Source organism: Lutra lutra, chromosome 9 (genome assembly GCF_902655055.1).
Source record: "Lutra lutra chromosome 9, mLutLut1.2, whole genome shotgun sequence".
NCBI classification, from domain to species: Eukaryota; Metazoa; Chordata; class Mammalia; order Carnivora; family Mustelidae; genus Lutra; species Lutra lutra.
The window spans coordinates 39,952,774-39,978,123 of record NC_062286.1 but is presented as its reverse complement, the minus strand read 5'-3'; the positions used below and the strand labels follow the sequence as shown (position 1 = coordinate 39,978,123).

The following is a 25,350-nucleotide window of genomic DNA, read 5'->3' as shown; positions in this document are numbered from 1 at the left end:
GTTCACTTAACCAATTTTCTTATTGGGGTTAAGATTATTTTGTTGTTTTTGTCACTAAAAATAATTCACAAACAATCATCTCCTTGTTCCCATCTCTCATTGTTTACTTTGGAAGGCTTACTGGAAGTGGCATTACTGGGTCAGAAGCCATGTGTGTTTTAAGCCTTTGATACATATGTTCTGCCAAATTCCCCCACAGGAAGGTTGCACCTGTGGCCAGGCCCTCTGGTAGCATTTAAACATTCCTGTCTCTGTACTTTGCCAGCAGGAAGAGGCATATCTTTTTTAAAAAAATCTTCCTTAATTTTATAGGCAAAAACTTTCATTTTAATGTTCTGTTAAGTAAAATTTTCCCTAAATTCTTCTATCATTAGTGAAGAAAAGGCTGTTTTTTCTTTTTGGTCGTCACCTATTTTTTGATAAATGATCAGTGTTGTTCTGGATTATAGTTAACATTAAGTATGATTCACTTTCTCAGAAGTGTAGATATTTTCAGGCTTGAGTAGTCCTAATCATAAACAGAAATGTTGACTTGAATTTCCTTCTGTTCACCTCCCCACCCTTTGGTTTTATCAAGATTAAGGAGTGCTGAAGAACTGAATTGAATGCACAGGTATTTTAGGCCATTGATTATATCTGTTCTGGTAACTTTCAGATTAGGCTCATTTTAATGAACTGTAGAGGTTTTTAGATGATAGTTTGCCCCATTCGTTCCTGAGTAAATTGCAGAAGCACCATGATGAAATGTCTAGTATTTAGAACTGTAATAACAGCTAGCATGTTAACATACCATTATATTAACATATTTTGAATAACATGTGGTCCCTAATAAGTTCTAATGAAAGTTAGTTCTACTTTCTCTCTGGAGAATTTTTTACACAGGTAAGTGTGTTAAGATGCATATGCTGTGGGTTCTGACGTACGTATGTATATATATTTAAAAGACTTTATTATTCATTTATTTGACAGAGATCACAAGTAGGCAGAGAGGCAGGCGGGGGTGTGGGAGGGGGAAGCAGGCTCCCCGCTGAGCAGAGAACCCTATGTGGGTGCGGGGCTTGATCCTAGGACCCTGAGATCATGACCTGAGCCAAAGGCAGGGCCTCAACCCACTGAGCCATCCAAGCGCCCCTCTGACGTATATTTTGTAGAGAGCACAAAATGTTATGCTTTGTACCGACCTGTCTATTCCTATTACACATTTGGTTTCCTTATGGTTCCTTGCTCTGAAAGGTATAAGCGGACCGGAGGGGAGAGATTGTTTGATTTTGGTTTTAAGTGGCAGAGGCCTTTTAAGGAGGAGACAATTAGTTTTTTCTTTCAGATACTACTAGAGCTTTTTTTTTTTTAACCACTATTTTGTATCCATCTAGAAATCACTGATTTTATGACTTATCTGTTTTCCCATTTTTGACCTCTTCGAAGAGGAAACTGTCTTTGCTTAATGTTGCATAGGAGAAGCCAGTCTAGTGGAAACTAGAATGAATTCACCACTTTGGTAAAAAGAATGTCATAATTTAAAGAATAGAGCTTTTTTTTCCCTCCCTGATTTTTAGAGAGTAGATATCAGCTGTCATTAGCCTCCTCCTCAAGTTTGTTTCTTATTAAATTCTCCTGCAGATAAAATAAAACGGTTAGGGTCTTCTGCTGAAGCCCAGTTGCCAAATCCTATTTGCCATCTCCCCCTTTGAAATAGCTTTCAAATTCATTTTTTAGTATTAAAACTGTCTTAATTTGGGCTGTCAATTAAAAATTTGCATCTCTCCTTTGGACTGATTGAAATTAATTTGCATCTGTTAAGCAACTCCCAGTGTCCTTCCAGTTCATTCTACACTCTTCTAGACAAATGGTTTTTCTAAAGTACAACTTTAGGTATGTCTTACGGGCTGAAAGACTTGGTAGCTGGCCAGTGACCAATGGAGAAATCAAGATCCCTGCATTTTTCTTTCTTTTGTATGAAATACAGTTTCCTTGACTTGCTTTTTTTTTTTAGCTATTGTCTTCCTTTTCTAGTAAGGCCAGTCTTAATCATTATCACTACCATGAAGTCTTAGTATTAGTCCCACAAAACTCACAGTAATTCTCTGGCTCCTATAAGATTTAATGATCATTATGAGATCTGTCCTATCCTACCTGCTTCACCATGTATTTTATGTCTACTTCTGTGTCTCCAACTAGATTGACATGTCAATATGAATGAATTTTGGAAAAATTCAATACCAATACTTAGGAAAAACAGGTGTCAGAGATGTTGAAAGAGAATCTTGAGAAAGTATTCTGCCTTTTTGCTCCACTTGAGGTACTTAGGTCTGTCTTAACACGGCCTCTCATTCCAGAAGCTTACACAATAATTTGCAGCTAGGATTCATATGGGTGCTGAATTCCTCATGGATCTACCTGGTCATGGCTTCAGTAACTGTCTAGGGTTAGCCTTCTTTTGCTGAGTGTTACTCTTGAAGGAGTGGTTGTATTAAAATCTGAGCAGATTATCTATTACCTTCTGTATGTTTTCCGTTTTCTTCTGTGGTGACTTGTGATTGTGCTTGCTATTACATCACAAGTCTGGAAGGTTTAACAGCTGCCCCTGGAGGCTGTATGATTTGATCTTGGTTGAAGTGCAAAACATCTCTTCCCTTCTTCCCTCCCCATGTCCTCTGAGGAAAAATTTGGAAATTTTTAGATTTTTTAAGTCTTTGCACTGACATTGCCAAGTAGTAACAATTGACTGTGATTGGCCATGGAGATGATAGAAAACTGGGAAGGAACTTGTTGATTTAAATAGTAACTACAAGATGTAAATCAACTTTGTGTGTATGTAACACACTTTTTTTTCCTCCACTTCCTCTAGGTTACAGTTCAACAAACATGGTGTGTTACGGGTAGAAGGCTTTTTAACACCAAACAAGTATGACAGTGAAGCAATTGGCTTGTGGTTGCCTTTAACCAAAAACGTTGTGGGGACTGATTTGGACACTGCAAAGTATATCCTGGCCAACATTGGAGACCACTTCTGTCAAATGGTGATTTCTGAAAAGGAAGCTATGTCAACTATTGAGCCACACAGTAAGAGCATCTCTTAGGGGATAGGATTTTTGAGTCCAACTTGATTTTGTCTCTAAATGACACCCAAGTTCTAACTGCATGGGTTTCATTTGTATCCAGAAGTTTGGATGATTTTGGTATAATGAGGTTGCATTTTTCCTTTTATAACTGCCTTTTGGTTTCATAAGTCACTGTCTCTGGGGTTTATTTTGGGGTAATTACTATAGGAGTGAAACTCCTTTGTTGTTAAGAAAGGTGAAGGTGAGGTAGTGGTAGAATTTGCACAGCCTTTCTTAGTGTGGGCTCATCAAAAGGGGAAGAGGCCTTAGGTTGGGTGTTTTTTTTTTAATTTTTTTTTTTTAATTTATTCATTTGACAGAGATCATAAGTAGGCAGAGAGGCAGGCAGAGAGGGAGAAGCAGGCTCCCCACTGAGCAGAGAGCCCAACTTGGGGCTCGATCCCAGGACCCTGAGATCATGACCTGAGCTGAAGGCAGAGGCTTTAACCCACTAAGCCACCCAGGCACCCCCAGGTTGGGTTATTTTTAAGACAAAGGTTCATAATCAGGAATGCATTTCAGAGAAAATAGAACACACAGGCTCTAGACCTACTGAATCAGAATCTGGGGAGCTGGTTCACAGGCATGAGAATGAGAACAAGCTCAGGTGAAAAGGATTCCCTTTAGAGTCAGGGTTTTAACAGGATACGTGGAGGTTCCACCTGGGTGAATGTCAGTGTCTTCTCCTAAGAGCACACTCACACTGATCTGGCAGCCCAGTAAACCACAGGGATCAGTGTGGGTGACACATGAAAACCAGACCTCCCTTGTGACATCTCAAGGTATGTCTGGGAGAACATGCTTCTTTTTTATGCCTCTGTAAAAGTAAGGTATCTAGCTGGAAGTACCCAGAAGCAGTTATTTTTAAAGTCTCAGGCGTCCTTCCACATTTTATCTTTCCCGAATGGTTGAAACTTAAAAGTGAAGCCTTTCATTTCTCCTAGGTATCTTTTCAGACTTTGCATAACCAAATATTTTTCAATACAAGCATCCATACATACCATCTTGAGAATTTTGGTTGTAGGTACCAGAAACTAATTGAAACTAGCTTCACAAAAATAATTTACTAGATAGGTATGGATACTGTTAAATTTCCAAGTCTGCAGAATGGGATCACAGGCATTCTGAAGAGCAGGAATTCAGAGCTAGAAGGAGAATGGGATCGTCAACTCTGGGGGACAGCCAAAGTCATGAGCCAAAGTACTTGGCCAAAGTAAAGAGTAGCTACAGAATCACTCCATTCTGTTGGAGGAGAAGAGACTCTGACAAATCAAGGATCTTACTGAAGTTTTTTTCTCTGGTTTCTGTTTTTAGTAGAGATAAAGAGTTTCTTAATTATATACATTTAAGTAAAAGTAGTGAGGTTAAAGAGAAATTCTTAAGTAACTGATTTTAGAAGTTACTTAGGTAGGTATTATATAAGTGAGCTGCAATGGAGAAACACTTGGAATATATTAGTAGCTTCACTCCTGAATTAGCAGGGCTTATTGTAAGCAACTGATGTTTTTCCTTTATTCAAGGGAAGTTGTCTGAATAATGTACAGAAAAAGGTACAGATAGTTGTCTTTTAAGAGGATAATTAAGAAACTCTGTTCTTGAAGATTTAAATAGGATTAACCTTTCCTCCTTGCCTATCCGGTTCCTCTCTTTCCTCTGTGACAAGCTGGTCAGTTGAAGGAGGAACTCACTGTGAATGATATTGATGAATGCACTGTAAGATGTTCCTAAAGGGCTTACTCTCTGATCCTGAGATAAGGAAGCAGGTGTCAACCTTTATATATTTATCCTGCCTTTCCAATGACAAATAATCGTTAAATGGGTGGCTAAGAGATCTAAGAATATCTAATAAAATAGTCTAATCCAAGTAACTAAGGGAAAGTTCATAAAACCTCATTTGTAAAATGCCTAAAGCTCTGTGTATTTTGCCGTGAGCTGTTATGATATAATGGAATGGCAGAAGTTCATTTAGCAGTTGGTAAAAACTGAAGTTGATCATTTGTGTTTTGGTCAGTTCCTGGAAGAAAGAGTGAATAAAACACAGATTGGATTAGGAAAAAGATATTTTCCATAAAAAAAAGAATCTAACCGTATTGATCCAGTCTTGTTCAAGAGAGAGACAGACAGAAAAGAGCTTTCTGATTAACAAACATTGGGCTTTTCTGTGACACAGGAAAATGTCCTCCCTTTGCACATACTCTCTGAAGCTTTCTGATACCTGATTTGGCATTCCTCCATATGGGGAAAGGGGTATGATGTCCTACCCAGTCCTGGAAGGTGCCCCCATCTAGTTATCAGGGCTTGGCCACTGCCACGGAAGATACCACTTTGTAGAATCTTGGATTATGCTTCAACCTGTTGGTTATTTGATTAGTGTGAGTCAGTCCTGGATGCCTGCATCACTACTGACACTAAAAAAGTCAGGTTTCTGGCTCTGGCCCATGAAGAAACCAACTTTGTACTATTATTAAGTTAATGTGCTGCTCCCTCCAGGTTCCCTAACCCCCTGGGATTTTTCATATCTGTGTGAGTGGATTCAGGGCCTGTGGGAATAACCTGACAATCTGTGTTGGCTTTGTGTATCTGAGTTATTTTTTTTTTTCTTTGGAGGAAGCATGGTCCATGCTGTCTTCAGATTCTGAAAGGGGCTCATGATCCAAAAGGTGAAAGAACCACTGCTGTGTAATACCTGTGTCTGAACTGCAGCTTCGTATCACTGCTGCTTTTTTCATTGATTACTTCTGTAGTACTTCATATGTACCAGCACTGTGCAGAGTCGGTGGGGACAAGGCACAGCCCTTCAAGCAGGGATTCTGCTTGTACAGAGCTTCCTCTCCTAGGGAGAGGAACTGACTGTATACAGTGTGACTGTACATCTGACTGTATACAGTGTGAAGAAGCCTGAGTCTAAAGTACAAATCCAGATTGATGAGAGTGCTGAAGGAATCCAGGAGAGCTTCATGGTTGAGTGGGGAGCGTTTGGGGGGCCATTTGAGATGGTCTTTGAAGGCTGAACAGAGTTGATAGGAACTCCACTGAGAGGGAGGAATGACATCAGTTTCCCTCCCCTTTCACGTTTTATTTCAAAAATCGTCTCCTCCCCAAGACTAAATGATTTATTGATTTTTGTAGGACAGGTTGCTTGGAAGCGAGCTGTCAAAGGTGTTCGGGAAATGTGTGATGTGTGTGACACCACTATCTTCAACCTGCACTGGGTATGTCCTAGGTGTGGGTTTGGAGTATGTGTGGATTGCTACCGGATGAAGAGGAAGAATTGCCAACAAGGTGAGAAATAACTTGATTCTCCTCCAAGCGCTCCCCTTTACACTCTTAAATGAAGCCTTTTACTGATTTGTGGTTGATGGATTTCTGAAGCAGGCCAGAGTCCATGAGGAGCAGTTACTATGAATCATTTTCTGCAGGTGCTGCCTACAAGACTTTCTCTTGGCTGAGATGTGTGAAGAGTCAGATACATGAACCAGAGAACCTAATGCCTACACAAATCATCCCTGGAAAAGGTATTTCGTGTGTGGTGCAGTGATGTTCTTTCCCCCTTGTTTTGGTTAGCTTATAGGGTCTGGTGGTTTGGTTTTACTTTATGTAGTATAATTACTTGATAACTTATCTTAGTATATGCCATAAATTGTCCAAAGATGTATTAAATCATGCCCTAAGAACTTTTTAATTAAGGTTTTGTGAATAGTTTTGTAGAAGGAAGGAAAATGATTCATTTGCAGGGGAAGGCATACTTAGTGTGAAAAGGAGAGAGAATCTAAGCACCATGTTGCTTAAAAAAAAAAAAAGGTAAATCTGTTGGAAATACCAGTTTCTCCTTTGTTATATTGAGGTTGAAAGTGCCTAATACCCTTGTTGAGATGTTTGTCTCTGTCCTTTTTTTAGCCCTCTATGATGTTGGAGATATTGTTCATTCTGTGAGAGCAAAATGGGGAATAAAAGCAAATTGTCCCTGTTCAAACAGGCAATTCAAACTCTTCTCAAAGCCAGCCTCCAAGGAAGACATAAAACAGGTATATTGTTTTTGCTAGATTCACTGTTCTTGAGATTGTTATCTGTCTTTCCAAATAACCCAAGGATTTCTGTAGTATATTTGAAAGGAACATGGGGACAGTGTTCAGTGGAAAGAAACAGCTCTTACATTTCATGTGATACTTCATGGACCCATTCTCACTTTTCACATTTCTGTGGACCTCATTTCTGTAGCCTCTTCTAGTAGGTTTTAATTTTTATTCCTTGAAAAAGCAAAAATATCTTCTATATTATTAAGTTGCTGTTGAATTTTATGTGGGTTTGTAAAAAACTTCTCACGTTTTACAGAGTTAAGGTAATTGTTTAAAATTACCAAGTATATGTCATCTATATAATACATATTTGAAAAGTTAAAGGAAATAATAATGAATTTTAAATACCCATCACTCACCATAAAAACTGTGCATTCCTATGGTGCTCACATACCTCTTCCTGGTAGCTTCTCCTTCAACCATCACATCTACCCTATTCTCTCTCCGTTCCTCCCCTTCTCCCCAGTGTCTTCACTCACATCGTACTTGATAAGCAGAATTCCACATTTTTCATAAAGCTCTGGTGTCAAAGGCAGTAGAGGTAGAAGAGCTGTGCTCTTTAGATTCAGAACTGAATTTGAATTCTTATTCTGCCACTTTCTAGTTGCATGACATGAGCTGATTTCAGTATGCTTCTGCTTCCTCATCAACAACAGAGGAGTGGGGCACCTGAGTGGCTCAATCGGTTAAGCGTCCAACTCTTGATTTCAGCGTTGTGAGTTCCAGACCCACGTCGGACTCTGCGCTAGGCATGGAACCTACTTTTAAAAAAACAAACAACAGAGGAATAATAAACAATACTGATCATTGAGTATCACAGAAATCCATCACATGTAAAGAAAGGGGAAAAAAAAAAAAGAAAAAAAGGCGGGGACCATAGCAGGAATTTGACTGGTTTTTCTTCTTCTGTTTGTATAAATTCATCAGCTAAGTCAGGGCAGTTTCTAAGTAACAGAAAAAATAAGTGGTGTGCTTTTTTTTTTTTTTTTTTTTTAATGTTTGAGTTCTTTTAAGAGCTGTTTATCTCATTTTTAAAGCTTGCTATGCTATGCTGAAACAAAAGACCATTTTTTTTCCTCTGAATCTCATTTTCTTCTGAAATCAGAGCTGTACCGTTCCTGCTCTGCCTCACTCACTCATTCATTCAGTCATTCGTTCATTCAGCAACCATATTGTGAGTGCTTTATTCCAGCTACTGTGAGTTCACAGGGGAGCTAAGCACAAACTGGTCATTATTTAAAGCAACACGGTAGGTGGAGTGATAAGAGATATGTATGAGCAGGAAATGGTTGATTAGGGTTAGGGAGGGAAATCTTGCTGTATTTAAATTCTTAACATGTCTTTTGTTTTCACCAGTAAGACTTAAAAGCTAAAAAAAAAAAAAAAAAAATTAAAATCTCTTCTACTTGATCTAATTGTGCTCTATTATTTTAAGAGTCCTGCAGTTTTGATGATGTCCAGGGCTATTAGGTGGTTTTGTGTGGGATATTTCTCTCTCACTGGTGAGCTGTTAGGGGAGAAGGTAAGGAAGAGGAAATGTAATGTTTCAGCTTGTGGAAAATTCTCTTTTTAAACTCAACACAGACTTCTTTTGCTGGAGAAAAACCTACTCTTGGTGCCGTGTTCCAGCAGAATCCCTTGGTGTTGGAGCCAGTGCCTGTGGCTGGGGAAGCCACTTCCAAGCCAGCCAGCAGCATGAAGCCTGCTTGCCCTGCCAGCACTTCTCCCTTAAACTGGCTGGCAGACCTGACCAGTGGGAATGTCAACAAGGAAAACAAGGGTGAGGGTTTCCTGCTTTCCTCTGGGTTCCTGGGAACTTCAGTCCATTCTCGGAGGGGATTGGCAGCCTCAGTTGCTGTGAGAGCAGTGTGATTAGAAGTGTGTGGAGTGGAAAGGAGTGGTTCCCTGTATTCACCAGGGAGACCTGACATAAATGCAAGTATATTTAAAATGCAGTCCCAAGGGGCACCTGGGTGACTCACCTGGGTTAAGCGTTCAACTCTTCTTCAGCCCAGTTCTTGATATCAGGGTTGTGAGTTCAAGCCCCATGTTGGACTCCATGCTGAATGTGGAGCCTACATTAAGGTGGGGGGGGGGGGCAGTCCCAAAAGGTAGAACTTCTGCTGACAGTTGAACTCGAGGCTGAGACTTGTTTTAATAAATACTTTCGACCTTTCTGTCCTTATCCTGTTTGTTGTTCCTATTTTGTCTAATTAGAATGTTGTGGCTTCAGTTTTATTTTTCTCCTCTGTCCTATGGTCTTAGGATGCTTGATGACAGTGTAAAGAATATAGGCTTGGAATGAGATCGTTAAATTAGAATTTAGGTGATTCTGCTTTTTAGCTATGTTATAAGAAAGAAAAATTGCAGGTTAATTTCTTTTATGCAGAGATCCTAAACAAAGTTTCAGGACTTTAAATAAAGGAATTCTACAGTAAGACCAACCAGGGCTTCGGAAATGCAGGTGTCATTTAACATTGAAAATATAATAGTCACATGACTAGACAGAGAAAGTAGTAAAATTCAATACCTATTCATGATTTAAAAAAAATAAATTTGGAACAAAAGGGAAGATCTTTAATCATTAATGAGTTTTTACAATAAAACTGACAGCAGACATCATAATGATTGATTTTTTTTAATTGAATAGTTTTTTAAACAGTGTGCCTCTGTTCAGGGATAAGAGGATATCTGCCATCACTATTAAACATTGTACTGAAATTCCTGGCTATTGCAATAAGGCAGACAAACAGGAAAAGGTGTTAGGATTGGAAGAAAATGATAAAGCTATTGATATTCTAGACAATCTGATTATACATGTGAAAAATAAAAGTAAGTATATCTAATAAATACATATCTATCAAGATTTCCAGTTAAAATGTTAATTTATAAAAATGATGTTATGTATACCAGGAGCAAGCAGATAGAAAATGGAAGTTTAAGAAACATCATTTGCACCATGATTTCACTCATGCGTGGAATCTAAGAAAACAAATGAATAAACAAAAAGTAGAGTTAGACCTATGATTACCAAAGGGGTATATGGGGTGGTGGGGTGGTGGGGATGGGTGATGGGGGTGGGAGATACAGACTTCCAGTTATGGAATGAAGGTGACACGGTAATAAAAGGCACAACAATAGGGATTACAGTCCATGGTATTTTAACAATGTCGTATGCTGAAAGATGGGAGCTATACTTGCAGTGAGCACAGCATAACAGAGAAATTGAATCACAATGTTGGACACCTGAAACTAAAGGAATATTGTCAGCTATACTGGGGGGAAGAAATTTTAAAAAACCCAATTAATATAATCTACCTTGAATGTTGTGTACTTCTTGTTTTAATACCAGTTGGAAATCCTTGTCTCAATCAATGATTTATTGGTATTTATCCTCTTAAGTTTTTCTGTTCTAAAGTAAACGAAATCCAAGTCCCAAAGTAATTCTGTTAATGGAAGACAAATAAGGGATTTGCCTTTTGGAATGCTTTTCCATCTGGATGTTTTTGGTTTTGTTTCTAGAAAAACAACCAACGATGCCAATTCTGAAGAATGAAATCAAATGCCTTCCACCCCTCCCTCCTTTGAGCAAATCCAGCACAGTCCTCCACACCTTTAACAGCACAATTTTAACACCTGTAAGCAACAACAATTCTGGTTTCCTCCGAAATCTCTTGAATTCTTCTGCAGGAAAGGTATATATTTGTTTTATTTATATTTTTTCTTGTAAAAATGAATAGAGTCAGAATGGGAAGAGACCAAAAAAATTGAAACAGACAATAGAAAGAAGATAGGAATCTTAGGCTTTCTTTCATGGGTACAGAAAGTTTCGTTGGCAGGTGGGCTTTGCAGGGTTAGTGTACCGAGATGGGCCATTTTTTTCCTGTTAAACTTTTTCTTTACCTACTTCTGTGAGTTGTAATGTCAAGTGGGGGGTTGGAGGGAACTTACCTATTTGTCTTAGGGTCCTGATTTGGACTCTTCTGGATATTTGATACTTAAAGCTAGCATTGTAGGAATGGATTTTTTGATGGAAGGGAATGACCTATTTAAAGACTTGTGTTCTTTCTTAAATTCAGACAGAAAATGGACTGAAAAATACACCAAAAATCCTTGATGACATCTTTGCCTCTTTGGTGCAAAATAAGACATCTTCTGATTTTTCTAAGAGGCCTCAAGGACTGACTATTAAGCCCAGCATTCTGGGCTTTGACACTCCTCACTATTGGCTGTGTGATAATCGCTTGCTATGCCTCCAAGATCCCAACAACAAGAGCAACTGGAATGTGTTTAGGGAGTGCTGGAAACAAGGACAGGTAAGAGGGGCCTCTTTTCCCCCAACTCAGTTCAGAGCCCCTTCCTCTGTTCTTTCAGTAGGCTTCTGACAGTCCTGTCCCCGCATCCCACCACCCTTCAGTTGTAAGTGGCATATACTTTATCTGCTCTTTTTGTACTTTATTGTTTAGGGTGAATGTAGTTAAGGCACCGTAGCTGTGAGTCCTATTTTTTTTACTGCAGACATTCCTGAGCTCTCTTCCAATGAGGTTTTGATTATTCCTAAACCAGTCATCTTTGGATATTTGATGTATGCTTTTTGGGCTCTCTGATTCTTGGGTGATGAACCTCAATGGGAGGAATGAGCAAGAGTAAGGCTGATGGGGCTTGGGGGATTAGACAGAATACAGTCAAAATCACGTGTCCCGCTGTCCTGAATTAAAACCCTTATGCTGAAGGCGATTTTCGGTGGGCCAGAGCCACATGGTGCCCTCTTGGAGTGGTGTGTGGTTTCCCAGGGGCCTGCATTGTTTTTTGATTGATGGTTTGGGAGATGCATGACTTTGTGGACCTGCTTCTCTGCTTTCTTGTTTTGGCCTTAGTATTCTGGATCTTTGGCTTTTCTTCTGGGCCAAATGGAGTCCTCACTAAAGGAACACTGTATTCTTAGACAAGGCCAGGACTTGGGGAATTGCCAAATAGAGAAATATATGTATTTAACAAAAAAAAAAAAGTTCCTACATAATTTTTCAGCCCTGTATACTAGATAAGATTTGCTCATGATGATGACAATAGGCTGAATACAATCTACCAGCCATGTTTTGTTTGGATTCCATAATGTTTAAAAAAAAAAAAAAATTGAACTTCTCCGTATTTTAGTTAGGCTATTTCATGTAAAGATTGGGATTTCTGGCTTGTCTTGGCAACTGCAGGTCCACATTCCTGCCTGACAGGAATAGGCTGGAGACCGTTGGCAGCACCCCTTGTGGACAGGACAGTCCTACCACCTTTGTCCCTCCTTTACATTCCCTGCCTGGTCCTGAGCCTTGGTGTTGGTATTCTGTGAGTGATGGCCTCCCAGTCAGAAGATGGGCTCCTTGCTTCTGGAAGCTTACCAGTGTAGTTTGAGAGCAAGGAGGAAGGAGTATATGAAGATAAGCAGTGCTGTGGGAGCGCAGAGCACTAAGCTGTCACCTCAGGATCTGCCACTGAGGACCAGTCACCAAGAAACAAACAAGCAGCGGTTTGGAAAGGGGCTGCCTTTGGTTTGGGGACAGAGCTGGGGGAGTTCAAACTAAAAGTCTTCCTTCTCTTCTTTTAGCCAGTGATGGTGTCAGGAGTGCATCATAAATTGAACTCTGAGCTTTGGAAACCTGAATCCTTCAGGAAAGAGTTTGGGAATCAGGAAGTCGACCTGGTTAACTGTAGGACCAATGAAATCATCACAGGAGCCACAGTAGGAGACTTCTGGGATGGATTTGAAGATGTTCCAAGTATGTATGAAAGACCTTTGAAGGGAGTTAGGATGTGAAAGGAGGGCACAGGAGTAGCAGGAGTCTGAAGCCCTTCAGTGGTAACAACATGTGCCAGTGGCAACTCCATGAGTTGGAGTTTAAAATTCGTGTCTTATCTCTTCTCCACCCCCACCCCTTTTTTTAAAGTTTATTATGCTTTAGAACCAAGGCAACATTCACTTTGTGGTTCCTTAGGTGAGGTTCGGGCATCTGTTCTACAGGTGGCGCCACGTCTGTCTTGTGACAGGCGTTCTGTGCTTTCACTTGTGCCCTGGGGGAGCAGAGCACAAAGCCAGAGCTTGTGACTCAAGGCTGGTGGGTTTATGTGTGTTTCACCTGCATGCATCCTTTTTTGCTTCAAAGATTTTAACTACTGTTTAACAAGTTAAGTGGACCTGAAGATGCCAGGGAATGTGATTTCCCTTAACAGGGCAGGTGTCCTGGTCACTGCCTGCTGTGCCTCCGCTGGGGCTGTTGAGGCAGTGAGAAGGCTTGTGTGTCTGGTCCTGAGGCTTAGCCCATCAGTAAACTGTTACCAGGATTCACATCACCATCACCAGGCCCCCATCCCTGCTGGAGGGTTTGGCCAGTTAATTCTTCAGACGCTCAATTATTCAAGTTCACTCATTCATCACTCTCATTTTTTTAGACACACTTACACCTTTAATCTACTGCTTCCTTACTCCTTTTTACCCACATTTACAGATTATAGTTCATACCTTCAATAAACTTTATAACAAAGTTACGGCTGACTTTTTAATATAAGGAGTGAAGATGTTTTCCACAAGTAGCTGCTGAAATGGTGTTTCAGGCAGAAGATGGTTACTTAGGAATCAGCATCTATGAAACAAAGGAGGAGAAAGCAGGACTGAGCAGGGAAAGGAGTCAGCTGCAGTGCAGGCTCCGCAGAGCCTCAGCCAGTCTTGCAGGGAGTTCTGAAACAAGTATTGACCTTCATTGTCTCAGACTGGGCTGAAGTGGGACATGGCAGGGCCTTTGTCCCCCTGTCTCCCTCAATCTGTAGATACTGGTGTCCTGGTAAAAGGACCTGACCTGGTGCGACAGTGCTGTGCAGCTGAGGCAGCCCCTAAATGCTGTGTCTGGACAATAGGTCTTTTGAAGCTTTCCACTGAGGCCTGAATTCAAATCCTGTCTCTTGATACATCCTTGTTGTGTATAGGAGCTTGGTAGCTTAATTTTCTTGGGACTCAAACTTCCTCATGCCGGCCGATGGTGAAAACAGCTCCAAGTCAACTATAGCTTGCCCATTCTATGCTGAAGATTCTGTTGCGCACATCCCCAGCACCCCACCCACAGTGACATACTGCTGCTATTCTGAACACACACTGTTACCCTGTATTTTTCTGTTTCTTCCTGGAGTATGCATTTATTTAAACTAGGTTATGGGACAGTACTTGGTTGACTACAAAACATTACACAGATGTTAGTCCTCAAGAATACGGGGTCTGAAGTCAAACCTGGTTCCTTCCCAGTTCTGCCACTTAGTAGCTGGATGACCTTGGGTGTGTCTGTCAGTTTCCTCGTCCCCAAATAGGAATATTAAATGATGCCTAATCTCATTGGGATATTGGGTTTAGTTGTAAGGATTAAATGGTTAAGACAGTTGGCAGAGACTGGAGCACAGCAAGAAATGAAATAGTAGTTGTCATTGCTGTTGATTGTAATTATCAACGCTTTTTCGATCAGAACTTGGTTCTTGGTTCCTTGGCATTATTTGCCACAGGTAATAGTTCTGAATAACCGTGTGGTGCTATTGGCCCTACTTGTCCCTGGACAGAACACCAGCTAGTTTCAGTCTCTTTGAGCAAGACAAGTCATTTTTATTTCATAGTAGCCTTAGAAAACCTTGTCTCCTAAACATTTATGACCTCTTATTGTTAAAGTGCATTGCTGTTTATTAGTTAGGGAGCTGCTCTCTTTTTCCAGAATGCTAAATATTAGGAAAATACTGGATCTGAGAGACAACTGTCAAAACACCCAACTATGTGTAATGGGCAAAAGAGGGTGGCTGAAATCTCAAAGAAGGAGGAGCAGCAGTTTAATAAACACCTAGAAAAGATTAGATTGTAATTTTTATTTTGCTATTTCCGTGCTGCCTTCTAGGTATGAATGGGTTTCTGGGCAGTGTAGAAATGTAATAGTTGGTAATTGGCAGGCAGGGAATTGTTAAAGAAAAAAGTGTGTACTAAATGTATCAGGTTATGAAGATTTTGCAGAGAAGAATTTTATTCACATTGTTAAGTATAAAATGCTAATTTGCCATTTATTTTGGCCTGTTTCTGAGTTATGAATAGTAACAAATCAGTAATTCTGGTTACCTTTCAGACCGCTTGAAAAATGAAAAAGAACCAATGGTGTTGAAACTTAAGGACTGGCCACCAGGAGAGGATTTTAGAGATATGATGCCTTCTAGGTATGATTATTGGCCAGGGGGAGGGATGATTCTGTCCTTGACTTGATAGGATAAATTCTTTTTGAGGTGGTGAGAAAAGAGTTTTTCAAAAGGGGAAGATGAAGGCACCTGGGTGGCTCAGTTGGTGAAATGACTACCTTCGGCTTGGGTCATGATCCCAGAGTCCCACATTGGGCTCCCTGCTCACTGGGGAGTCTGCTTCTCCCTCTGACCCTCTCCCCTCTTGTGTTCTCTCTCTCAGAAAAAAAAGTGTGGGGGGGTTGGAAATATGGAATAGTTTTACTGGTGCTGATATTTTATTTCTAGACTATAGTCTTTGGAGATCTGTGTTTTAAATAAGATAAAGAAGTTACTGACTTTGAGATTTGACCAATGAAAGCTTCACACATTTCCATTTTAGTGCTGTGCCAGAGAAGAGGCCAAATGAGGTGTGTGGCCGGCCTCTGACTTGGAGGCAGTATTGGGATTGGACCTATCAGGGTTCAGTGTAATGATAGTGCATTAGACAACAAGACAGCTGAATTGGTAGATCCATTTTCCTGATTTGAGCTTGAACCTTGGAAAGGATCCTTAGAACTAATGAATCCCTGAGGGTCACTTCTTATCAGGAAGTTACTGCTCAGATCTTTTGTCTGAAATATTCCAGATCATTTTGATAAAGATGGGTGATGTGTGAGAGAAAGACGATATCTTTGTTCATAACTACTGTAACTCTACTCTTAAATATTGTTTGGAAAGCTTTCTCCATCTTTACAAGTACACATATTTTTATTTGTTCTTTTGGTAAGAAGGAACAAAACAGATAACTCGATGATGGATTAGATCCTTATCTAATCCTATCCATAGATAAGGCAAGCTTATTTTGCAAATGCTTGGTTCTCTTGTTCCAGGTTTGATGATCTGATGGCCAATATTCCACTGCCTGAGTACACAAGGAGAGATGGCAAGCTAAACTTGGCCTCCAGGCTGCCAAACTACTTTGTGAGGCCAGATCTCGGTCCCAAGATGTATAATGCTTATGGTAAGGAAGAAATGGCTAATTTGAAAAAATTATAACGGAAATAGAGCATGTCAAAATGTTTGGAAAATTGCTCTTGAGGGAGGTGGAGATGGAAGACCTCTATAGTCCTAACACTTAACACAGCAGTGGGCTTGATTTTTGCATATTTCCTTTCATTGTTTTTCCACATGTAGGTGTATTTCCTTTCATAGTTGCAGTTGTAGGGATGTATGCGATTTTTTATTTTTCTCTTTTCTATACCTCGTTCTATCGCAAAATCTTTGTGTTGCTTAATAGTTTTTAATTTTGGTGGTTGTATGGTACATCATTAAATTGATCTAACTTTGTTACTCTTTTTAAAGTCAGTCTGCTAGCATTCTAGCTGTTTCAACGTCTGCCACACTTAAATACCCCCATGTTGGGGGTAGTAGTTTGTTACTTAAGTTAGTATCAGAAGCACCCTCTGAATTGGATTTTCATTGTGTAGGCATGACTCCCTAAACTATCCAGCAAGGGGGATTGCACAGGATAGAGATTGATTTCCTCGGTAACCAGAGTTGTCTTTCATCATTGCTGTGACCTTGACCAGTTTTCTGTTGGGTCTTTATTTAGATCTTGACTATAGTTGGCTGTTTTGAAGGAATTGTTTATTGATGGATTGTTGAATGAAGTTTCAGTTGTTTGGATCATTTATTGACTTTGCTTTAGTCTTCTATACTATTTGGACCCCATTTTTCCCAGTCCTCCTAGAAATTACTACTTCAGTTTTATTCTGTCCTCCCATAATTACTCTAAAGTCCAGTCTCTCAGTCCTGAGGCTGACAACCCTCCTGAAAAAAGGACAGAGTCCTTTGGCATCTTTGCCATGTTCTCCAGAGACTGTTGGGGGCCGAGAAGAGCAGGGCCTTGGATCTCAGCCCCACAGTTCTTCTGTTATGGTAGAGTTAGTCCAGGGATCCACCTGGGGTGGAATCAGGGAACATTTCGAGAATGGAGTTTATGTTGGGGAGCTCCCACAGCTTAGATGTCTGAGAACATTCTGCGAGGGTAGGGTGAGAAAATGGTCTGTGGGGGAGAGGACACAGCAGGTGAAGTCCCCTGGCGTATTCCCTTTACATGTCAGGTTTCAGTTTGGAGAGCCCTTTGTACGCTATGGGCCTGTACCATGTTCACTGGCTGAGTTTCCTTCTCTCAAGCCCTGCAGAGCAGCTAGTTGGTTGGGGTCTCAGGACGTACTCTGCTTCTAGCAGATATTTACGTGAACTTATGTGAATGAAAGTATTTTTCCACTAAAGTAAATGGTATAGTGTTGCATAATGATAATCCATGCTTTTTATGCCTCTTAAAGCTTTATGGGCTAGAAGTGGTTACCTGAGACGTTTCCAGAATAAATTGTCGGCCTGGTTTAAACAGCTTAGCAGCATAGACAAGAACAGATAGATGGCAGTGTTACTCTTGTTCCTGTCCAGAGTCAGCAGGTAGGGATTGAAAATATGAAATATGTTCATTTTCAAAGGTTGGATGATTGAGCTGAGAGTCCTCAGGCAGAGTAGGGTGAAAAAGCTCTTTGGAGAGAGAGTCAGCATCTTTCCATCCCCAGTACCACCACCAGTGTTACCCATGGGGGTGGAGACTTCAGGACAGTGGCAGGGACAGTGACCTGCTCAGGACGTACTAGGGTCAGTCAGTAGCAGGTCTGGGACTAGGACGTTGGGTCTCCTGATTTCCAGGCCAGTTTTGCTGCTCTTTGCCCCGAACCCCAGTGCTGTCACCCAGCAGCCCCCGTTGTGTCAGCTCATGTGGTCTTCATGACTGTCCACAGTGTTAAGTTCAGGAATCCTTTCCCTGGGACCTTTATGTTTTTATAATCTCGGTTCTGTTGGAGTTTAGACTCTCCATTTACAGACTGTTTTAGCAGCGTGCAGTCGTCCGTAGCTGCCTGTGGATGAGTGTTGGGCTGGTAGCTGGTAGGTGTTGCTTCTGTCTTTGTTTGGCACAATGCTTTTCCTCCCTTTGGCGCTGGCCAAGGAGCAGGCAGCCTGACCGAACTCTGAGACCTGTTCACTCTTCCTCCCTTTCCTCCCATTTCGTGCCCGCCCTTCCCGGCGCAGGGTTACCTGCATCCTACAGTTTGTGCTCAGCATGCCTATGCACTTGTAACACTGCCATGTATGCTTGTATTCTCACAGAATATTCTTCTCGGTTTTAACCTGTTTGAGCTTTATATAAATAGGATCAGACTTTTGGGTAAGCATCCATGCTGTCATTTATAACTGTCCATTTCAGTCATTTTCCTTCTATCCCGTTAATTGCTTTTCCTTCTTAAATGTACTCAGAACTTGGAGTCTAATACAGTGACTCCCCATATACTTACCTCCAGTTATAGCAGCTATCAGTTTTTTTGCCATGATTGTCTCATTCCCTCCCATTCTATTTTTCCTTCACCATTTTAGAACAAATCCCCTTTAAAGCATATCCTTTGATTTTGCCTAAATACTTAATGCTCAGCCCTCTCCTAGGACAGATAGTTTGGCTAAATGGAAAGAGAGGAAATCACTACATACAGGGCTCCTAAGGCTGCTGCCCCAGGTTGAAGTTATGGGGTGCCCTCTCCTGTGTCAAGCTGACTCTCAAACTGCAAGGCTCTGGCAAGCCGGAGGGAAGTCCCTTGGCCTCCTCCAAATAAAACAGAGCTGTTTCAAGGGCTGGTGGGTTAGCAGATGGCCTCTGCTTGCCCCCTATGAGCCATACTTCTCTCTGCTGCCCATACATGTCAGGGTGGGCCACACGGTGACCACAGCGCTTGGTTAGTCTCAGGGTGACTACTGAGCAAGGCAAGTCTTTTCCTGGGCTAAGAAATGAGAGTTTCAGACTACAAGCACCAACCAGGACTTCATGTGTTGGCTCACTACCCTCCTCCCCGCCTTTTTTTTTTTTTTTTTTTTTTTTTTGGACAGTTGAGGGAACCCAGGGGAATGCATTAGGCAGTGTTCTCTCTTGTTCTGAGTGTATAGCCATTTGAGGTTCCAGCTTTATGCATATGTGAGGGGGCTTTCTGTTAGACTCCCCATCTGGAGTAGGCCCTGGGCCTTATGTTTTGCCCCAGAGCACTCTAGGCTGTGACAGCCAAAGTTTGAGAACTGGTTGAGCACATGTCCTTTTTGGCAGATTCCAGCTTGAGGAGCCACTTCACCATTCCCGAGTCCTGCTTTCTAGTTTTTTGGTTTATGAGTGTTTCTTCTTTTCTTGCTGGCACATTGTTTCATTAAAAGAATTTTTTTTCAATGATTTCACCCAGGATTTTTAGTTGTTCTTCGCAGGAGAGTCTATCAAGGACTTACTTTGCCTATCATCAGAAACAAGTCCTAGTGTTAGGACTTGGTTTTTTATTTTTATAATTAACTATTTAATGAGATTATTTTCTAGCAAAATTGAAAGGGTAACATAACTTAAATATTGTTCTCTTTTACATGATTTTTATAAGAGGCAGCTTTTAAATTTTGTGACCATGTATCTCCCAGGAAGTGGGAGAGACAGTGGCAGCCTTCATCATCTCCATAAATTTAAGGTGTTTTCTGTTGACAGGATTAATTACTCCAGAAGACAGGAAATACGGAACAACAAATCTTCACTTAGATGTATCTGATGCAGCTAATGTTATGGTGTATGTGGGAATTCCCAAAGGACAGTGTGACCAAGAAGAAGGTAGGGTGCTAAGCATAAAAGTGAGGCTTACTCTCTGATTTGGAGACTGTGGTCTGATACTTGCTTTTTTCTTGCTCCAGAAGTCCTTAAAACCATCCAAGATGGAGATTCTGATGAACTCACAATAAAGCGATTTATTGAAGGAAAAGAGAAGCCAGGAGCCCTCTGGCACATATATGCTGCAAAGGACACGGAGAAAATACGAGAATTCCTTAAAAAGGTGTGCTTTTCTAGCCTATGGCTTATGAAGACAGGCATGGAGAATAGCACTCTTAGAAACTACTCCACATTGAGAACTGACTGGCTGTCGGGCAATAACCATAGCCTCAAAAGTTTAATCTCTGTGTGTCAGATTGACTAGGCTGAAGCTGGTTGCTGAGGAACAAAGATTTCTAAATGATCAAGCGCACACCTCTGAGAAGAGGAGGCCTTGTCTTATGACTGTGGTTTGTTTTTGGTTTTTTTTTTTAAGATTTTATTTATTAATTTGACAGACAGAGATCACAAGTAGTCAGAGAGGCAGGCAGAGAGAGAGGAAGGGAAGCAGGCTCCCCGCTGAGCAGAGAGCCCGATGTGGGGCTCGATCCCAGGACCCTGGAACCATGACCTGGGCTGAAGGCAGAGGCTTTAACCCACTGAGCTGCCCATGTGCCCCTTTGACCGTGTTTTACATTATAGTGCATTTGGAGATTCTGTGCTCTCCCTTCAGGTTTGTTCCTCCGATTGTTTAGCAACTATTTGTTTTTACTGCTTTACAAATCTGAGCACCTCAGAAATTCATGTGTAATTCCTTGGCCCTTGATGCCTGTGTTCTGAGTGAGTTACTTAGGTCCCTGTGGGTTTTGTCCACCCTCATTTAGTAGTAGGTCAGGAAAGCCTCAGGCATTACTTGTGGCCGTTAGCTTGCAAAGGGCCATTGGAAAGAGGAATACAGGGGCTTTTAAGATTCCAAGTTTCCAGTAGTTGTCAGTTTGTTCAGCAAGACCTGTGTGTGGAAATTCTAGGCAACTGGAAAGATGGGTGCATTAGGTTTTTATCAGCCAGGGTATCTGTGGCTGATACTCTTTAGTTGTTCATGAGGATCAGATCTGAACACCCTACCCTGTTGCCTGGTATCAGGTAGGTCCTTAACCAGCATTGGTTTGAATTAACTGTTTCTGACTTAGGATAATTTGACTCTTCCAAAACCTGCTGGTCACCATATTGTTCCTCTGATAGCATCTCCCTGAGTCTGTGGGTCTCTGCTGCCAAATACTTTGTCTAGAATAAACATATTTAATCTGTAGCTATCTTTAGGACTGCTCAGTGACTCGGATTGTGAAATGAATATAGATTTTTAATAGCTGCCACACAGGAAGTCTATATCTAAGAACTCGAGCCTACTTATGTTCAAAAGTCTAGACCAAACTATTGTCCAAACATAGTATTTAGAAAAATATGCAGACTGCCGGTCAGAGAGTGTTGGCAATGACAGGGAAAGCCACATTTTCTTTCGATCTTCTCCTGGTTCTTTCAGTTAATGTCTTTGAGTGTTACTTGTCTCTTTCTGCCAGTGGGGTACCTGTCAAGGGCCTGATGACATCTATTGTCTGCCCACACTATTTGGGGGCCTGGGGGTGGGGGGGCGGGGGAATGCCCTTATTGTGCCTCAGTGTGTTACTCAGTTTCATAATATTTCAAATGTATTTTAGGTATCAGAAGAGCAAGGTCAAGAAAACCCAGCAGACCATGATCCCATTCATGATCAGAGCTGGTATTTAGACCGATCACTAAGAAAGCGTCTTCATCAGGAGTACGGAGTTCAAGGCTGGGCTATTGTACAGTTTCTTGGGGATGTGGTATTTATCCCAGCAGGAGCTCCACATCAGGCAAGAAACACTACTTTATTCTCTTCACACTGTAAGATCTTTTGCACGTGTGTTACTGATGGAACTTGTGTTTTCCAGGTTCATAACTTATATAGCTGTATTAAAGTGGCTGAAGACTTTGTTTCTCCAGAGCATGTTAAACACTGTTTCTGGCTTACTCAGGAATTCCGTTATCTGTCACAGACTCATACCAATCATGAAGATAAATTACAGGTAACAATATCACTGATTCTTGGCATTCTCTCTCTCTTGCTTCATGGCCCATTACTGACCTAAGAGAGTCCGTGAACTTGACTGTGTCACACTGGGTATAGTGAGTTGATGAATTGGCTTCATGTGTAGTTTCACTGTCTACTTAGGCCATGGAGGAATGAACATAGAGGAAGTCTCACCTTGGTTTGTGATTGGTTTAAACTCTAAAAGGGACTATGTCCCAAGAGAAACACTTGGGTAATTAAAACAAATGGATCTTTGAGGGACCTGGTTGGTGTAGTCGGTCAAGTGTCTGACTCGATTTCAGTTTGGGTTGTGATCTTAGGGTCGTGTGATTGAGGACCATGTCTGGGCTCTACATTGAGGGCAGAGTCTGCTTGGGATTCTCTCCCTCTCCCTCTGTCCCGCTTCTGCTTGAGTGCACATGCTCTTTCTGTCTGTCTCTCAAATAAATCTTAAAGAAAGAAAAAAATATATATATATTTGATTTCTGACCTTGGCTCAACTGCCAGACATTGGTCTTGAACAAAGACTTTTAGTGTGGTGGTGTTCTCATCCTTGAGGAGAGCAGAACAGAATCTCTGGGATCCAAAGAAGATCTCAGAGAGTGGGTTTAAAGATGATTTCAGTAGTGAGTTATGTAACATAGTTTTATGTTTGGAAAACTAGGGGAACATACAAGTTTTGAAAAATTGTACTTTGGGGCTTGCCTCTCCCTGTACTCACCAGGCTTAAGGTCATGGGACATCAAAACCTATGGAAGGGGGAAAAGGAGGCATGAGTTTAAAATGTGTATGAGACACTGGCCTAAAGGAGTCTAGGTCCCTTTTAAGTACTGACATTTTGAATACCACGTTTGAACTTTAGAGAGAGTGGTAGTAAAACTGGCAGGGGAAATGTATAGTCTTAGTGACAGATGGTGGATTTAGGGATAACCTACCATAATTTCTGCCATTCTCGTAGGTGAAGAATGTGATCTACCATGCAGTGAAAGATGCAGTGGCTATGCTGAAAGCCAGCGAATCTGGTTTTGGCAAACCCTAGGGGTCACAGAGGCACCATAAGCCCTGTGCAGCGGAAGCAAGCTACTGGCAGCTGTTCAGACTCTTCAGGCACGAGCCCTGTGGACTTTGAGATTCATGTTACCTCATCTTCTTTTTTAAACTGTACCCACCTGGTAAGGGTACCCTGTCTAATGTGTATTTCTAGTGTTTACACACACTAAATGTGTATATGTAGGAACTATTTACAGAACATGCATCCTTAAACTGTGACTTTCCACCTAGTGCAGAACTTGTACCGTGCTGTAAAAACAGAACCTCATATCCGCTCGGGAGCAGTACCGGCAGTTACTCCCCAGCTGCTGGGCTGGACAGCTTAGTCAGAATGGGTTATTACTATTAGGAATCACTGCGCAGTTTATTTGGTTGTATTTTGTTCTGTGTCTGTCTGAGTACCCTCTCCCTCACCCTGTAGGGCTCAGATGAGCAACGGAGGAAGCGACTGCTCACGGTGAAGTCCCTGCTGTGTTGCATTAGGACTGGCATTAGATAGCAGAAATCAACTACTGTACGAATTCTTGAGTTTAACCATTTTTCTTTAGTTCGATGGAGTTTTAATTTAAATGAAGCTTTGCTAATTTTAAGTGTTAAGCATTTTGCATTAAAGTATTCCTATAATATTTTGACTCTACTTATTGGCATTGTTATCCTCTGGTTGTAGGTTTAACACAATTTTCTCAAATGTTACAAGTCTAAGAGGTTGCTTCAGGAGCACATCTTAAAAGCAAAGAAATTAGATGCTATAGTGATTTGGGATTATTATAATAATGCTAACATGGACATAAGTTTCTTCCCAGCCAAGTGGAAACCTTTTCAAAACCCTTCTGCAAAGAAACATCACTAGTCAGCTAAATTTGGAGTGGAAGTTAACAACAAAAATAACAGTGATTGGTTAAATGGTTCTAAAAAGGTATTTCAAAGCAATTGAATTACATTGTCTTTCTTTTGGCCTTTCCTAAAGTAAGAGTTTACAAAGGAAAGGAGACTATTAGAAGTTTTAGAACAGCAGTACCTAAAATAGTCCTTTCTGATGGAAGAAATGCATCAAGAAGCCACCTTTCTGTATCTCCCTGATTCTTAGACAGCTATAGTTGTACTAAAGAAAAGGAATGAAATTGAAATCGAGTAGTAGAGACAAGGCCTAGAGCGTGGGTTTTTTTTCGTATGTGCTCAGAGTAGGAGGTCAAAGATCCCTGCCTAATGCCAGCCCCCTCTTCAAGCTAAAACCTGTAATGGATGAACTTTGAGAAACATAAATTTCTTGGAAAAGATAGGTAGACGTATCTGCCCATATCAGTGGGAAATATCTTCCCTGGGAATTTATCAGAAGTTCTTTTGCAGGTTTGGCTCTCAAATTGGGACCACTACTTAGAAATTTCCCTCAGCTGGAATAGGAAAACTTGGGTCATTTGTAAAGGAAACCAGCTTCAAGCCAGGCCTCAAGGGAATGACAGTTCCAAGACTGTTTGTTATTCACAATCAAATACATTATAACAACAAATACGAAAACTGAAATCCACCCTGCACGAGTCAGCAAGGGCCTTCAGATTGCCATATTAAACCTGCAGAGGTTTACAGACTGAAATGATCCAGTATTATTTTATATTCTGAAATGTTTGCTCTTCTTAAAAGAAACGAGGGTATAGGAATATGATGGAAAAATGTGATTTCCAGAAATGACCAGATATGGGAAGAAGATGAATGGAATTTATAGAAATGAGACATGACGGTTAAAGTTAGAAACTTAGCAACTGAGTTAAACAACAAAAAAAAGTTCTTTTATGAACTGGGAGATTGGTAAAAATACAGAATACAGCATTGGACAATAGAATTCTATAAAGAGATGTTAACTGATAAGCAGGACACCAAAAAAATAACAGATCTGGTGATCAGGGACTGAAAGCCGAGAGGATGGTGGGGGGGGGTATGGTCTTGAGAGACAGTTTCCCAGTACTCACAAAGTCATCAGATTGGAGAAGCCCACCTGTGTGAAGCAAGGTAAAATTTAAAAATACACATATAATAAATTAAAAGAATACTTAAACAAGTAGGTTCTTAAAAGCAGCCGGAGTGGGGAAAACCTGATCCTCAAAGAAGTGACTA

At 40.9% G+C, this 25,350-nt stretch overlaps 1 protein-coding gene across 3 annotated transcripts in view; it reads left to right on the top strand.

Annotated features, from left to right (window-relative positions):
- The window catches only part of KDM3A (lysine demethylase 3A), a 53,000-nt gene extending 29,133 nt beyond the window's left edge, over positions 1-23,867 (top strand). Inside the window, exons 12-26 of one of the 3 annotated variants that reach the window (XM_047744690.1) lie at positions 2,849-3,063; positions 6,231-6,383; positions 6,521-6,616; positions 6,999-7,126; positions 8,762-8,957; positions 10,700-10,872; positions 11,257-11,493; positions 12,774-12,945; positions 15,313-15,400; positions 16,291-16,421; positions 19,986-20,105; positions 20,186-20,325; positions 21,797-21,973; positions 22,052-22,186; positions 23,150-23,867. In XM_047744690.1, coding sequence (XP_047600646.1) covers positions 2,849-3,063; positions 6,231-6,383; positions 6,521-6,616; positions 6,999-7,126; positions 8,762-8,957; positions 10,700-10,872; positions 11,257-11,493; positions 12,774-12,945; positions 15,313-15,400; positions 16,291-16,421; positions 19,986-20,105; positions 20,186-20,325; positions 21,797-21,973; positions 22,052-22,186; positions 23,150-23,230 — 2,242 coding nt within the window. In that variant the 3' untranslated portion in view covers positions 23,231-23,867. The remainder of the gene's footprint in view (positions 1-2,848; positions 3,064-6,230; positions 6,384-6,520; positions 6,617-6,998; positions 7,127-8,761; positions 8,958-10,699; positions 10,873-11,256; positions 11,494-12,773; positions 12,946-15,312; positions 15,401-16,290; positions 16,422-19,985; positions 20,106-20,185; positions 20,326-21,796; positions 21,974-22,051; positions 22,187-23,149) is intronic. The other 2 variants (XM_047744688.1, XM_047744687.1) reach the window with 2 other exon arrangements.
- Positions 23,868-25,350: the final 1,483 nt, after the last annotated feature.